This window comes from Artemia sp. Qi Xiang Cuo, chromosome 1, assembly GCF_049724085.1.
Source record: "Artemia sp. Qi Xiang Cuo chromosome 1, ASM4972408v1, whole genome shotgun sequence".
Lineage (NCBI taxonomy): Eukaryota > Metazoa > Arthropoda > Branchiopoda > Anostraca > Artemiidae > Artemia > Artemia sp. Qi Xiang Cuo.
The window spans coordinates 24,826,804-24,844,667 of NC_142794.1; the positions used below are offsets into that span (position 1 = coordinate 24,826,804).

General features: G+C 34.8%; 1 protein-coding gene across 3 annotated transcripts in view; it reads right to left on the reverse strand.

Annotated features, from left to right (window-relative positions):
- The window catches only part of LOC148956146 (uncharacterized), a 94,637-nt gene extending 78,583 nt beyond the window's left edge, over positions 1-16,054 (reverse strand). For 2 of the 3 annotated variants that reach the window (XM_089094152.1, XM_089094139.1), the window contains exon 1: positions 884-958. In XM_089094152.1, the coding sequence (XP_088950278.1) occupies positions 884-895 (12 nt within the window). In that variant the 5' untranslated portion in view covers positions 896-958. Of the gene's footprint in view, positions 1-883; positions 959-15,913 lie in introns of those variants that run through there. The other variant, XM_089094146.1, reaches the window with a different exon arrangement.
- Between the last annotated feature and the right edge of the window lie 1,810 nt (positions 16,055-17,864).

Consider the following 17,864-nt stretch of genomic DNA (forward strand, 5'->3'; position numbering starts at 1 on the left):
TGAAAAACTTTAGAAATAACTAATAAATTGAACTGAATATTTGATGTATAATGATATTAATGGCTGAAAGCTCATCAGTTCAAAATTTTACTATAACTTTAATGTTTATTTTCAATGTTTAGTACAAAAGAAAATATTTCTAATAAAATTGGCTTTAGTAAAGCGCCAAGGACGCAGTAGGTTTTAGACTTTTACAGTGAGAGAAGGAGGCGATACCCAAACTCTTGTTTGTAGTGATTTTTTTCGTTTCAAGCTTGATTCGCCTATTCAATTTAAGTTTCACTCGTTTTAAGACGTATTTATTTATTTTCATTAATATCTATTGTATGTTTGTTTGCATTGATTGTTTATTTAATTTCTGCTCGTTTTAAGTTTCATTTATACTTTTATAGCAAAATATTTTTTTTCGTTTTAAGCTTGATTTAATATTCAATCTAAGCATTACTCGCTTTAAGATCTATTTATTTATTTATATTATTACTTCCTGTATGTTTTTTCCTATGATTGTTTATTTAAATTATGTTCGTATTGGGTTTCATTTACTCTCTAATAGTGTATTTCTGGTCGTTTTGAGTTTGAATTTTAACAGGTATTTGTATCTGCTGAGCTTAAGTTTAAAATGGCCTTTACTTTTCATTGAAAAGCTTATTTGTCGGAAAGTATTTTTTAGTTAATATATTCTTAATGAGCATCAAAATTCAATTCTTTTGATGTATTCATGGTTACCAAGTCTTTGATTTTTATAGTTTTGGTTACACTTGAGCCGCATCGCTCCTTAGCTGCCACGAACTATTTGAGAGTGAATAGTATGCTTAAATTTTTTTAAGTAACTTGTTAGAACATGGAGAATTTGTGTTCTTCGGCATTTTAAATCTAAACTCACTTTTTCTGGCATTTATTTTCAGCTATATTTGTAGATATGCACTATTCTAAGACCTTAATAGAAAAAAAAATAAAAAACTGTTTCACTTTAATTTGAAATTTCTGACTAAGGAGGATGCAATAGCTTTTCGTTTTGTATAGACACATTCTTCGCAACAACAGACTCTTTGGCAGAATCTCTATTCTGGTTATTGTGACTCGAGTAAAAATGCACATTAGTCTCGCAAGAATTTTCAACGCTCTCTCAACCAGATACATATCAGATCGTAAAAAATATGATGTGCTGAAGAACAAGTTGGCAAGAACTAAAACTGAAGTAATTGGGCATTTACAAAATTATCTAACGACTCATTGAGACCTGAACAGGATAAATTGGCTCTGACGGTTACTTTTGACATTACATTCATGGGGGTATGTAAACAGTAAGGTCAGGGCCGGTCTTTTTTATTTATTGGGTCACGATTTAGCTCGTCTTTGCTTCCAATAAGGACATAATGCTTAAATTAGTCAGCAGGAAATCTTCAAAATAAAATACATTTTTTTGGTTGTAATGTTTGGCGAATTCCAATATTTTGAGATAACGTCGGCAATAACTGTAAAAATGGTTGTCTAGTTGATTTGAAATTCAGAAATAATAACCCTAACCACTTGCTAAGCTATTCTAGAAGGGAGATTATCATACTAATATAAGTTAAATAGCACTTTGATCCAATTAATTTGCATTACTCTGTTTTTAGACATTCTCTCAGAAATATAAAAGTTTCTGATCTGAACGTTAGGTGTGAAAGTGACGATGAATGTCCAAATAAGCTCTGAATGCCCTTTTGCTTCCTAAGGCAACTGTAATTTCTTGCAAACAAATGATATTTATCTACTACAGGCTGCCTCTCCGTAGCAGCATAATATTTGTAGGCACGAATATATAGTGAGTAGGAGGTAATAGGCTTGAGACTGTCACTTTTATTTATAGAAGAGCATCGCCAAGTGCAGAAAGCCATGATGTGACCAAGAATGAACCAGGATTGCACAAAGCCTCCATTCATTCTGGAGGTCCCAGGGAATTCTCGCTGTATGGTTCTAAGCCGGCTTAAGCGCTTCGGTGTAAACTTGAGAAGATGTTTTGGTCCCCGTCCTGTACTGGTATCCGGGACCATTCCTTTTCCCGAGCCCAAAATAATTTTAAAGATTTAAAGAACATAAAAATTGGGGCTTAGAATGTTATGACGTTAAAAATTAACTATCGTATCGACATTTCGACTGACGAATTTAGACGATTCGAAGAGGAATAATTAGGAGTTTCAGAAACTCGTATCCCAGGGGTAGGAATCATGAAATTAGGTGATATAGAATTTGTTTACTCAGGCAGGAAGGATGGGGTACATAGACAGGGAGTAGGGCTCATGATGAAAAAGGAAGCTGCTAAGTCTTGTTTAGGCTGGGAAGGTATTAATAATACAATACTAATTGTTCACTTTATGACTAAAAAGTTCAAGGTATCAGTTACAGTAGTATATGTCCCTATTGAACCAAATGACGAATATACTAGTGACTCGGATGAAATTTACTTACAGTTACGGGAGCAAATAGACAGTGTTAAAGGTAAAAAAAAATAGTGTTTTTATTAGGATATTTTAACACCCAGGTCAGTAGAAATAGGGATAGATGGTATCCTAGCCTAGGTAAACTTGATGTAGGAAAAGAAAACCGTAATAGCTACAGACTGTTGCAATTTTGTAGGTATAACAATTTAGCTATAACCAACATGGTGTTTGGTCATAAAATGGCTTATAAGTTAACATGGTATTCACAATAGTTTAGCATTAATAGATAAAGTGTTGTTCCCAAATGAATCAATTTCTACGGCATTTTTTTAGGCACAACTTATGGTGATCCTTGTCCCACCTCCGAGGGGCCCAATACCCCACCACCAAAATTTTTCCCCCACCCATTTTTTATACTTAATTTTTTTGGAACTTTAAATTTTTTTTAATTTTTATTTCTTTTATTATTTTTTACTTAGAAATTTTTCATCTTTTTTTTGTCTTAAAATGACTTAAATTATACTTAAAACAAAAAAAAATCACTTCTGATACTTTCGAAATACAAAATGAAGGTAATATAGGTGCTAGTCGTGATTTTTCCTATTATAAAAATAATGTTTGTAGCGACATATTTTTTTCTTTTTTTAACTTAGAAATTTTTAACTTAGAAGAGAGAGAGAGAGAGAGAAAGAGAGAGAGAGAGAGAGAGAGAGAGAGAGAGAGAGAGAGAGAGAGAGAGAGAGAGAGAGAGAGAGATTAAAAACACACAGATTCAGACATATAAATACACAAAGAAAGACACAAAAACATGCAAACACCCGCTCAGACACACAGACACAGTGAGAAAGACAAGCTAATAGACAGTCAGACAGAATTAGAGACCTATGAAGTAGGACAGAGTTAGGGACATGTAGGTAAAAATTTATAAAGATTCAGTCAAACAAGGACACTACTATCAGTTCACAAGTGGTATACTATAGTCTGAAATATATGAACTAGGTTCTTACGAAAGTCTGAGAGAGATGAATTGAATTCTTTTTAGATATAGAGACCTATGAAGTAGGAATTTATCAAGATTTAGTCAAACACAGACAACACTATTTGCTAACATCTGGTATATAAGAGTCTGGAATTGGTGAATTAGGTTTTTACCAAGGTGTGAGCGAGACGAATCAGATTCTTTCTAGAGTTAGAGACATATGAAGTGGGAACTTATCAAGATTCAGTCAGACACAGACACTATTACCAGCTCACAAGTGGTATATTACTGTCTGGAATAAATGAATTGGGTTCTAACCAAAGTCTGAGAAAGATGAATAGGATTCTTTTTAGAGTTGAGACATATGAAGTAGAAATTTATCAAGATTCATTCATAGAGAGACTCATATCAGCTCAAAACTGGTATACTAGAGTCTGAAACAGGCTGAGAGTTAATTGAATTCCTTTTACAGTTGAGACATATGAAATGGGAATCTATCAAGATTCTGTCAAACACAGACACTACTATCAACTTACAAGTGGTATACTAAAGACTGATATAAGTGAATTACCTTTTTACTAAAGTCTGAGAGAATGCATCGGATTCTTTTTAGAGTTGGAGACATATAAAGTAGGTATTTATCAAGATTCATTCAAACAGACACACTACTATCAGCTCACAATTGATATACTAGAGTCTCAAATATGTGAATTAGCTTTTTTAACAAATTCTGAGAGAGATGAATTGAATTCTTTTTAGATATAGAGACATATGAAGTAGGAATTTATGTAAGATTCAGTCAGACACAGACACCCCTACCAGCTCACATGTGGTATACTAGAGGTTCGAATAGGTGAATTACATTTTCACCAATGTCTGGGCGAAACGAATCAGATTCTTTGTAGTGTTAGAGATATATAAAGTAAAGTTTGAACTGATCAAGATTCAGTCAGACACAGACATGACTACCATTTTACAAGCGGTATACTAGAGTTTGAAATGGGTGAATTAGGTTTTTACTAAAGTCTGAGAGAGATGAATCGGATTCCTTTTAGTGTCAGAGACAGATGAAGTGGAAATTTATCAGGATTCATTAATATACAGACATTACTTGAAGCTCACAAGTTGTAGAATAGAGTCTGAAATAGGTGAATTAAGTTTGCACCAAAGTCTGCGAGAGATGAATCGGATTCTTATTAGAGTTAGAGACATTTGAAGTAGGAATTTTTAAGGATTCAGTCATATACATAAACTACCACCAGCTCAAAAGTGGTACAGTAGAGTTTGAAAGAGGTGAATTAGGTTTTTATCAAAGTCTGAAAGAGAGGAATTGGATTTTTTTAGAGTTAGAGACATTTGAAGTAGGAACACAGCGAATTGTCGCATAAGTAATTTTTTACCTGCACCTAGATACCTGGAGCCAACCTGCAACTATTTTTTTTTTCAAATAACTTTGTTCAAGTTAGGTTGATTTAGGTTTAAATAGCGTTGCACGCCACGCTAAGTGAACAACTCTTGATAAATTCCCCAATCATATGTCTCTAGCTCTAAAAATATTCTGATTCATCTCTCTTAAACTTTGGTAAAGACATAATCCATCTATTTAAAACTCTAGTATACCACTTGTGAGTTGGTAGTAGTGTCTGTGTCTGACTAAAATTTGATAGATTCCAATAATTCACCTATTTCAGAGTCTAGTATATCACATGTGAGCTGATATTAGTGTCTGTGTTTGACTGAATCTTGATAAATTCTCACATCATATGTCTCTAACTCTAAAAAGAATCCGATACATTTCCCTCATACTGTTGTAAAAACCTAATTCCCTTATTTCAAACTCAAGTATACCACTTGTGAGCTGGTAGTAGTATGTTTGTCTGACTGAATCTTGATAAATTCCCACATCATATATCTCTAACTCTAAAAAGAACCCCACGTATCTCTCTTAGACTTTGGTAAAAACTAGTTCATCTTTTTTAGACTCTAGTATACCACTTGTGAGCTGGTAGTAGTGCATGTGTCTGACTGAATATTAACAAGTTCTTACATTATATGTCTCTAACTCTAAAAAGAATCCATTTTATCTCTCGTAGACTTTGGCAAAACCTAGTTCATCTTTTTTAGACTCTAGTATACCACTTGTGAGCTAGTAGTGGTGTAAGTGTCAGACTGAATTTTGATAAATTCCCACATCATGTGTCTCTAAGTCTCAAAAGAATCTGATTCATCTCTCTCAGACTTTGGTGAAAAACCTAATTCCCCTATTTCAAGCTCTTGTATACAATTTGGAAGTTGGTACTAGTGTCTGTGTTTGACTGAATCTTGATAAATACCCACTTCATATTTCTATAACTGTAAAAAGAATCCGATTCATTCTCTCAGACTTTGGTAAAAGCCTAATTCCCCTATTTCAAGGTCGTGTGTACCATTTCGGAGTTGGTACTAGTGTCTGTGTCTGACTGAATCTTGATAAATACCCACTTCATATTTCTATAACTGTAAAAAGAATCCGATTCATTCTCTCAGACTTTGGTAAAAGCCTAATTCCCCTATTTCAAGGTCGTGTGTACCATTTGGGAGTTGGTACTAGTGTCTGTGTCTGACTGAATCTTGATAAATTCATACTTCATGTGTCTCTAACTCTAAAAAGAATCCGATTCATCTCTCTCAGATTTTGATAAAAACCAAATTCAGCTATTTTAAACTCTAGTGAATCACTTGTGAGCTCGTAAAAGTTTTTGTGTATGACTGAATATTGATAAATTCCAGCTTCATATGTCTCTAAACTTTAAAATTATCCGATTCATCTCTTTCATACTTTGGTAAGAACTTGATTCACCTATTTCAGACTTTAATATACCACTTGTGAGCTGATAGTAGTGTCTGTATATGAATCAATCTTGACCAATTCCCACTTCGTATGTCTCTAACTCTAGAAAGAATCCGATTCACCTCTCTCAGGCTTTCGTAAAAACCTAATTCACCTATTTGAAACTCTAGTATATGACTTGTGAGCTGTTAGTACTGTCTGTTTCTGACTGAATCGTAACAACTTCTCACTTCATATGTCTCTACCTCTGAAAATAATCTGATTCATATATCTCAGACTTTGGTGAATAAAAACTAATTAACCTAATTCAGACTCTAGTAGACCACTTGTGAGGTGATAGTAGTGTTTGTGTCTAACTGAATCTTGATAAATTTCCCACTTCATATGCTTCTAACTCTAAAAAGAATCTGATTCATCTCTCTTAGACTTTGGCAAAAAACTTAGTTCATCTATTTAAGACTCTAGTATACCTCTTTTGAGGTGATAATAGTGTGTGTGTATGACTGAATCTTGATAAATTCCCACATCAGAGGTCTCTAACTCTAAAAAGAGTCCGAATCATCCCTCTCAGTGTTTTGTAAAAGCCTAATTCATATATTTCAGACTCTAGTACACCCCTTATGAGTTGATAGTATTGTTTGTGCTTGACCGAATCTTGATAAATTCCCACTTCATATGTCTCTAGTTATAAAAAGAGTTTGTTTTATCTCTTTCCGTCTTTGGTAAAATATTAGTTAATCTATTTCAGACTCTAGTATACCACTTGTAATCTGTTAGTAGTGTCTGTATATGAATGAATCTTGATTAATTCTCAATTCATATGTCTCTAGTTCAAATAAGAATCCAAATTATCTCTCTCAGACTTTGATAAAAACCTAATTCACCCGTTTCAGAATCTAGTACACCACTCTTGAGCTGGCAGTAACGTCTATGTCTGACTGAATCTTGATAAATTCTCAATTCCTTTGTCTCTAACCTAAAAAGAATCTGATTCACCACTCTAAGACTTTGGTAAAAACCTAATTCACCTACTTCAGACTCTCGTATACCTCTTTTGAACTAATAGTTGTGTCTGTGCCTGACTGAATGTTAATAAATTCTCTATGTCTCTAACTCTGAAAACAATCTGATTCATGTCTCTCAGGCTTCGGTAAAAACGTAATTTACCTATTTCAGACTCTAGTATACCACTTTTGAGCTGATATTAATGTTTGTTTCCGACTAACTCCGGATATATTCCCACTTTATGTACCTACAGATACCAGACTAATGCCTCGATAATTACCATACTCGCCCTTAACATCTTTCTTATACAGTGGTTTAATTAAGGTTTTCCTAAGATCACTAGATACTTCCCCTTTTTTCAAAAACCACACTCATAATCTTTAGTACCTTATATCTAACCTCAGAGCGCCATATTTAAGAAACTCGTTTACCGCAATATCAGCATCTGGTGTCTTATTATTTTTTAGTCCTATTAGTATTGTCGCTAATTCTTCCTCACAAAAGAAATCTTCCTGCACATCCAAGATATCACAAACTTTTTCATTTTCCTCTTTATCTTTTCCTGCAACTTTATCTCGGTTTAGCATATTCTCAAAATGTTCTGCCTGTCTCTCTTTAACTCTTTCCTTATCACTAATTGTGGACCCGTTCCTATCTTTAACTGGGACAAGTCCGGAGTGATTATACCCTCTCCATTTATTAACATGCCAGTACAATATTTTACTATTATGCCATCTAGCTGCATTTTCCAAATACTCCACAATGTTATTAATGGCCTCCACTTCACACCTCCTTAGTTCATATTATAATGTTTTCTCTACTTCCTTTACATTCCTTTCGTTTTCATATGCTCTATCACTCAGATAATTCTTGTACAAGCTCCTTCTCCTGTCTATCAAAAATAAAGCTTTTTTACTAATATTCCTGGCTGCGGTCCTAACTTTCTTTCCTAAGACACCATCAACAACTTCAAAAATTATTTTCCTAAAATTATTCCATCTTTCTTCCACGTCCAGTTTAAGTATTAAACACGTCTAGTCTAGGTTAGGTACACTATTAACTCTCTAGTTTAGTATTCAACAGTTCCTGGAAAGTTTCTCTCAAATTATAATCCTGGGGTCTAACATCATCATAAATTCCCGGTAGGTAGTTACCCTTTCGAAAATTCACCTTTAAATTAACCCTAAACACTACCAGATAGTGATCTTTACTTGTATCGTTAACAACAGAACTCCTATATATCCCATTATTTGTATTGATCCTGCCAGTCTTCGGTTTACAATAACATAATCAATAAGGCTTGCTGTCTTACCCTCATGTGGATAGTAGTATAGCATTAATAGATACAGACAGCAGACATTATTTGGGCAATAAAGCTTCCCTATACTACAGACAGCACACCATATTTCGGCACTAAAGATTGACTATATTGGGGTCCTACCTACACGACTATACTACAAGAGATAATTTATTAGCATAATCAAATAAGCATCTCATTTACAGATACCTGTCTGAACATTATTAACAGGGAAGCTGAAATTCGTGTTTTGTTGAAATAATTGTGAGAATAATTTTTTTTTATTTTGATTGAATGAAACTGGTTTTATCACGTGCTTGGGTATAGTAAAGCGGTGAAGTTTTGTTTCCCAATGAATCTTGGTTATGGATTTTTTTAGAGGGACCTTATGGTCATCCCTGTCCAACCTCCAAGGGGCATAATACCCCTCCACCAGAATTGTTGGTCCCAAACCCTTTTTTATTTAATGTTTAACTTCAAATTTTTCTTATATTTTTAACTTAAATTTTTTTTCAATTAGCAATTTTTCAATTTTTTTCGTGTCTTAAAATGACAGTAAAATACTTAAAATAAAAAAATTACTTGTGATATTTTCAAAATACAAAATCAAGATGATATAAATATGTTAGCCCTGCTTTTTTCTATTAAAAAATTATGTTTGTAGTGACATTTCTTTTGTCTTTTTTTTTTACTTAGAAATTTTGGACTTGGAATTTCTTGGAGTCAGAATTGTTTGGACTTGGAAGTGTTTGGAGTTGTTTGGAATTGTTAGGTCATTAGTAACTGGATCTTTCGAGTGTTGTTTCGGAAGGGTGCCTTATGATAATTGGTTGTGAAGTTAATAAAACTTTTAACCAAGTTTTTCCAAATCTCGTGTGATATTACAAAAATCTTCTCTGGTATTATCAAACATCCTGCACTACATTATAAAAATATCCCCTGATATAACGAAAATCCTCTATTGCATTATCGAAAACTTACGTGGTATTGTCAAAATCAGCATACATAGACAGACATAGAGACAAGCAAACAGTCGCTCAGACACACAGACACAGATAGTGAGAGAGACACACACATATACCAACACATAGATTTAGAAACACAACCATTCACTAGAAATAGATAGAGAAACAAGAAAATATCCACTCAGACACACCCAGAAAGAGAGATAGAGTGAGAGAAATACAAAAACACAGAGTCAGACATACAAACACACAAAGAAAGACACAGAAAAATGCAAAAACCCGCTCAGACATACAGGAACAGTGAGAAAGACAAGCAAACAGACAGCCACACAGCGTTGGAGACCTATGAAGTAGGACTTTATCAAGATTCAGTCAAACACCGATACTACTATCAGCTCATAAGTGGTATACAGGAGTATGAATTATGGGAACAGACACTACTATCAGATAAGAAGTGGTATACTAAAGTCTGAAATAAGTAAATTAGGTTCTTATCAAATTCTGAGAGAGATTAATTGAATTCTTTTATTAGAGATATGCAATGGGAATTAATTTATCTAGATTCAGTCAGACACAGACGCTACTATCAGCTCATAAGTGGCATACTAGAGTCTGAAATACATGAATAAGGTTTTCACCAAAGATTGAGAGAGATGAATCGGATTCTTTTTGAATTAGAGACATATGTTGGGGGAATTTATCAAGATTCAGTCAAACATAGACAATACTATCAGCTCACAAGTGGTATACTAGGGTCTGAAAAAGATTAATTAGCTTTTTATCAAAGTCTAAGAGAGATGAATTCGATTCTTTTTAGAGTTAGAGACATATAATGTGGAAATTTATCAAGATTCAGTGAAACACAGACACTACTATAAGCTCAAAAGTGGTATACCAGAGTCTGAAATAGGTGAATTAAGTTTTGACCAAAGACTGAGAGACATGAATCACATTCCTTTTAGAGCTAGATACATATGAATTGATAGTTTATCAAGATTCCGTCAGAAACAAACACTACTATCAGCTCACAAGTGGTATAAAAGAGTCTTAAATAGGTGATTTAGGTTTTTAACAAAAGTCTGAGAGAGATGAATTGGCTTCCTTTTAGAGCTAGAGACATATGGAGTGGGGATTTATCCAGATTCATTCAGACACAGGCATCATTACCGAGACACCATTAGAGTCTTAAATAGGGGAATTGGGTTTTTACCAAAGTCCGAGAGAGATGAATCAGATTCTTTTTAGAGCTAAAGATATATAATGAGGAAATGTATCAGGATTCGGTCAAACATATACACTACTATCAGCTCAAAAGTGATATACTACAATCTTAAATATATGAATTAGGTTTTTACCAAAGACTGAGAGAGATGAATAGACATATGATGTGGGAGTTTATCAAGATTATGTCAAACACGGGCATTACTATCTGCCCACAAGTGGTTTATTAGAGTCTGAAATAGATGAATTAGGTTTTTTATCAAAGTCTGAGAGAGATGAATCAGATTTTTAGAGTTAGAGTACTATATGGCAATTTATCAAAATTCAGTCAAACACAGACACTATTATCAGCTAACAAGTGATATACTAGAGTCTGAAATAGGTGAATTAGGTTTTTACCTATGTCTGAGAGAGATGAAATGGATTTCTTTTGAAAGCTAGAGACATACAAAATGAGAATTTATCAAGATTAAGTCAGACACAGTAAGAGTTAGAGACACATGAAGTGGGAATTTATCAAAATTCGGTCAAACACCGACACTGCTATCAGCTCCCAAGTGATATACTAGAGGCTGAAATATGTGAAATAGGTTTTTACCTAATTCTGAGAGATATGAAACAGAGTCTTTTTAGAGTTAGAGACATTTCAAATGGGAATCAAGATTAAGTCAGACACAGTAAGAGTTAGAGACACATGAAGTGGGAATTTATCAAGATTCAATAAGACACAGACACTACTACTAAGTGGTGTATTAGAATCTGAAATAGGTGAAGTAGGTTCTTACCAAAGTTTGAGATAAATGAATTGGATTTTTTTGGAGTTAGAGGACATATGAAGTGGGAAATGTCTTGTCCCTGTATGGTGTTCTAGACAAATACATTAAAGTGATTAGTTCTATGTACACGCGGTTAAGGTAGGAAATCAGGTTAGCAGCTGGTTTCATATTAAATCAGGAGTTAAGCTGGGTTGTGTTCTATCCCCCTTTATATGGACCATTTTGATACTACATATAAGTCACTAAGGCTAGGAATAACTGAAGATGAAAAAGTAAAGCTAGGGAACAGGTAGATTGATCAGATGGACAGCTTCACTTACCTTGGTAATATTATTAGTAAAGGCGGTGGGAGCAGTAAAGATGTTAAAAGTTGAATAGCTAAGGTTTAGGGTTTTTTTTTCACCTTTAAAAAAGTTTGGAAGAATAGGAAGATAAGTCTGCAAACCAATGTTAGGTTATTGGAAGGTACAGTAATGACACTGTTCAAACACGGCTCTGAAGCAAGGGCGCTCTGAAATGCGGATGAAGATTTGCCAGATGTTTTCCGGAAAAACTGTCTACGGATTGTTTTAGGTACCCAGCTGACTGACCGTATTTCAAATAGATGGCTATACAAAAATTATGGTTTAATCCCACATTTTAGGGCTTTAGTGGAAGAGAAAGGTTGAGATGGCTACGGCACGTTCTGCGAGAATTTAGTGATTCTTTTGAGAGTTAGTGACATATAAAATGAGAATTTATAAAGATTAAGTCAGACACAGTAAGAGTTAGAGACACATGAAGTGGGAATTTATCAAAATTCGGTCAAACACCGACACTGCTATCAGCTCCCAAGTGATATACTAGAGGCTGAAATATGTGAAATAGGTTTTTACCTAATTCTGAGAGATATGAAACAGAGTCTTTTTAGAGTTAGAGACATTTCAAATGTGAATCAAGATTAAGTCAGACACAGTAAGAGTTAGAGACACATGAAGTGGGAATTTATCAAGATTCAATAAGACACAGACACTACTACTAAGTGGTGTATTAGAATCTGAAATAGGTGAAGTAGGTTCTTACCAAAGTTTGAGATAAATGAATTGGATTTTTTGGAGTTAGAGGACATATGAAGTGGGAAATGTCTTGTCCCTGTATGGTGTTCTAGACAAATACATTAAAGTGATTAGTTCTATGTACACGCGGTTAAGGTAGGAAATCAGGTTAGCAGCTGGTTTCATATTAAATCAGGAGTTAAGCTGGGTTGTGTTCTATCCCCCTTTATATGGACCATTTTGATACTACATATAAGTCACTAAGGCTAGGAATAACTGAAGATGAAAAAGTAAAGCTAGGGAACAGGTAGATTGATCAGATGGACAGCTTCACTTACCTTGGTAATATTATTAGTAAAGGCGGTGGGAGCAGTAAAGATGTTAAAAGTTGAATAGCTAAGGTTTAGGGTTTTTTTTTCACCTTTAAAAAAGTTTGGAAGAATAGGAAGATAAGTCTGCAAACCAATGTTAGGTTATTGGAAGGTACAGTAATGACACTGTTCAAACACGGCTCTGAAGCAAGGGCGCTCTGAAATGCGGATGAAGATTTGCCAGATGTTTTCCGGAAAAACTGTCTACGGATTGTTTTAGGTACCCAGCTGACTGACCGTATTTCAAATAGATGGCTATACAAAAATTATGGTTTAATCCCACATTTTAGGGCTTTAGTGGAAGAGAAAGGTTGAGATGGCTACGGCACGTTCTGCGGATGAAGGATGACAGATTGCCAAATATTGTCCTTTTTGGCCAGCCATCTAGGGCTAAACGAAAAGCAGTTCTTGCGCGGTTGGGGTGGGAGGATGTCATAAAGAAACATTTAAAGGAAATACGAACTTCCTGGGAGGTTGTAAAGAGGGAGGCTTTGAATATATTGGGATGGAGGATGAGGGTATGTAGCTGTGATGGCCTCAGGCAGCCTGGTGCTGCGGTGAGATGTTAGTAGTAGTAATGATTAGTATATTGGTCTTCATTGTTGTCGGGTAGACAAATTTTTTCCTCTCGTCAATAATTAGAAAAAAAAATATTGAGAAAAAGTCCAACTTTAGAATTCTGTACTAGTACGCATATTCAAAATTTTTTAAATATTGTATTAATCAAACAGTTTGTGGTAACGAGCTGTAGAGTAAGGATCAACTCGGTTCAATAGTAACCGAAACTCTAAAAGATGGAATTTCAATATCAATAAATACATCAAAAGAATCGGCTTATCATACAGATTCCAAATATATATGATTTATCAAGTTTAGTGCTACCCATCAAAAATTACAAGCCCGAGAAAATTTGCCTGATTTTTGAAATAGAGGGGAGAAACACCCCCTAAAATTCAAGGAATCTTAATTAAAATTCACACCATCATATTCAACGTACCAGAGAATCCTACTGTAGAAGTTTTAAGCTCCTATATAAAAAATGTGGAATTTTGATATTTTTGCCAGAAGACAGACCGCGGATGCGTGTTTAGTTTTTTGTTTTTTCCGCAGAGGTGATCGTATTGGAATAATGGTCCTAGAAGATTGGGAGAGGGTGCGTTCGAGCGAAAATTAAAAGTTATAGTGTCCTTTTTAAGTAACCAAAAAGATTGGAGGTCAACTGGCCCCCGTCTCCGGCCCATTTGTTCATGAATCGTATCTGATAAAAATTTTTAGATAGCCATTTTGTCCAGTATAGTTGAACAATTAAATAACCCCGTCTTTAGGTATAAAGTAACCCCCTATAGTCCGTGGGGAGAGGCCTATAAGTTCTGAAATTTGTCCCTTGTTCAGGTTTAGTGTGTGTTATTGGGAAGAATACAGACATTTTATTTTTTCTTTGGGGGGGGGGGGGGTACTTAGTGTGATTTCTATAGGAAGAATCTTCTTTGGGGAGTGAAATTTTCGGGGGGTTAATTTTATAGGGAAAATGTTAACGGGGGCATTTGGCATAATTGCTATACGAAAACCTTTTTAATTGTCTTACATTCTCTTTGTCAAATTTTATATGTGGAGATGTTCCGGGTATATTGTCCAGGGGCTATTTTCCACGTGTTTTGATTACCGGGAAATAATTTATACGGAAGGGGGTATTTCTAGAGTTACCGAGAAACCGATTAGAGATAACAGTCTTATTCAAATGAAAGAATGCTAAGGAGAATTTTTCAGGCTGAATCGTCCGCAATTAATTTAAAAGGGAGGGAGGATTTTAAGCGAAGATAGAACTGTCTGGAGGGAATTTGACAAGGGGGGGGGTATATTTCATGGAGGGTGAGCCAAATTTACTGGAATAATTTGGAAAACGATCAGAAATTGAATAAAAATACAAGTTTTTTTTTAACTGAAAGTAAGGAGCAAAATTAAAACTCAAAACGAATATAAATTATTATATATATGAAGGGGTGCCCTCTCCTCAATACCTTACTGTCTACGCTAAAGTTTGACTGTTTGTTCCCATTTTTTAAGGAGGGCTTTGGAAACACAGGGGCTGTTTAATTAGAATAGGAATCTTTTTTAAAAGTGCCAAAAGGTTTGGAATAAACAGCAAGGTATTGAGGAGGGGCGACCATTCATATCCGGATTAAATCTGCCAAAATTAGTATGCAAACTTCATTTTAATTTTTCATGTACGGTTAGCCAAATTCGAACCTGCAATAGTTGAAAATGTTCAGAAATTAAATAAAAAACAAGTTTTTTTCAACTGAAAGTAAGGAGCGATATTAAAACTTAAAACTAACAGAAAATATTCCGTATATAAAAGGGGCTGTCCCCTCCTCAACGCCTACGCTAAAGTTTGACTCTTTGTCCCAAATCTCTTATTTAAAAGAAAAGAAAACTTTAGCGTAAAGAGCGTGGCGTCGAGGGGGACATCCTCTTTCATATAGGGTACTGAATAATTTCTGTTCGTTTTAAGTTTTATTGGCCTGAGCCACAATGGCCTCGTACTATAAGACCAAAAGCGTAAAATTCTCGACGGGGAGACTACCCTTATATTTTTCGTCGTCCCTCCAAATAGTTTCAAAATATACCGTTTTTAGGGTATTTTCATTGAAAAAACCTTTTCTTTGTTTTTTCACTTAAAAAATGAAAAGGAAAAACTACAAAATAGCCTGTAGACTTTGAAAACATATTTTTCCCCTCCCCCATCCCTACAAATTTGTAGATGACATAATTGTAAAAAAAAAAACTAGAAGAAGTTACTAAGATAAATTTGTAATTAGCAACATTCATTTTCATCAATACAGGGTGTCTAAACAATGTACTGAAAACATATTTTTCCCCTCCCCCATCCCTACAAATTTGTAAATTGACATAATTGTATACAAAAAAAACCTAGAAGAAGTTACTAAGATAAATTTACAATTAGCAACATTCATTTTCATCAATACTGTACAATTTTGAAATATCACTTACCTAATTTTTTATTCAAAATCTAATCCATTTGCAAAATTTGTAATCAATAGCTAATGACTTAACACAAAGACAAGTATGATTTAACTCATCTAAGAGAAAGGATTGGCAAAGCTTAAACACGAGAGCACTCCAGGATTTCAAACGCGCGTTATTCTTATTCGTGTTATGGGACTTCTGGAAACATTCTGGGGAAATGATATAATTCTTGTGGGAAGAGAGCAAGGTCTCAGGTAAATATTCTGTTTAATCAACAAAGGGGTGAGATTTTAATTTCCTCGTGTGAAACTTATGTTGGTCCTAAATACTAATATCTTTCTAACATGTCTGGAATTAATGGTACAACAAAATGTTCCGAGTGGATATTCATCTTTTTCTTTTGTTTGGATTAATATGGAGACGCTTTCACATAATTTTCTCACTGGAATCAAATTCAAAGCCCTGTAGTGTGTTGCTACAGCCAAGTTCAAGCTCAATCTTGGATTGCAACAGGAAAGAGCAAATAAAATCATCTAGCTCTATAATTGCGAAACCAATGGCGGCACTCCAGTACCACCTTAGTAAAGAGCCCCAGGCCTTCAAGGTATTATTATTTTATCCAGGGTACTTTTCATGGAAAGGGCGGTTGCGAAAACTTTGAAATTTTGTTTTGAATCTACCTAAAACTGTTGGCACTTTAATTTCCTGTGGGACTAGAATATATCAACCATGAAGTAGCGATGTAAAACGAAAGCCACTGCATATTGTTATCCAGGTTAACAAAATAGGGTATCTGCAACGTCTTAAGAACGGCTTATGAGATCAATTGGAAACTATCAGGTACGGGGGGGGGGGTTCAAGTTGGCCATACACTTTCACATGGAGAAGAGGGAGGGGTAAATTCAAAGACACTATGCATAGCCCGAAAACGCATTGGGGGATGCAGTTAAAAGTTTCAGGCAGTTTGGGGGGACAAGGGAAATTCACGTTTTGTTCTTGACTAGCTAAAACTGTTATATCTCTGATCCACCTAAACAGTTTAGAACAGCAATCCCCCCAGGGACACATCAGTTATCAAACAGTTTGTGGTAACGAACTGTAAGTAAGGAGCGACACGGCTCAATGGTAACCGAAACTCTAAAAAATGGAATTTTGGTACCAATAGATACATCAAAAGAATCAGATTTTAATTTTGATTTCAAATATATAAGTTTTATCAAATTTAACCTTACCAATCAAAAGTTACGCGAGAAAACTTCCCTGAGAAAATTTGGCTGATTATCGAAAAAAGGGGGAAAGACCCCCTAAAAGTTATAGAACCTTAATGAAATTCACACCATCATATTCAGCGTATCAGAGAACCCTACTGTAGAGGTTTCAAGCTCCTATCTACAAAAATGTGGAATTTTGCATTTTTTGCCAGAAGAAAGATCACGGGTGCATGTTTATTTGTTGTTTTTTTTTCCAGGGGTAATTGTATTGACCCATTGGTCCTAGAATATCGTAGGAGGGCTCACTGGAACGGAAATTAAAAGTTCTAGTGCCCTATTTTAAGTGACCAAAAAATGGAGGGCAACTAGGCCCCCTCCCACGCTATTTTTTTCTCAAAGTCACTCAATTAAAATTTTAAGATAGCCATTTTGTTCAGCATAGTCGAAAATCTAATTAATATGTCTTTTACGATGACTTAATCCCCCACAGTTCCCAGGGGAAGGGCTGCAAGTTATGAACTTTAGTAGATTGCATATATGGAATTCTATAGAAGCTATAGGAAAACATTTCTATAGAAGCTCTACACCTTTTCAAAGAGAGTCAGTACTCCCTCAAACAGTTACACGTGGACATTGCAAAAAAAAAGTTGGCTACCTATAAAGTGGCCATGCATGTTTTGAAAATATAGTCAAGGCTTTATAAGACAATCATACTGGTTTTTTGTTATTGATATGAATTGCACAAGAATTTGCAGCATAGCTTC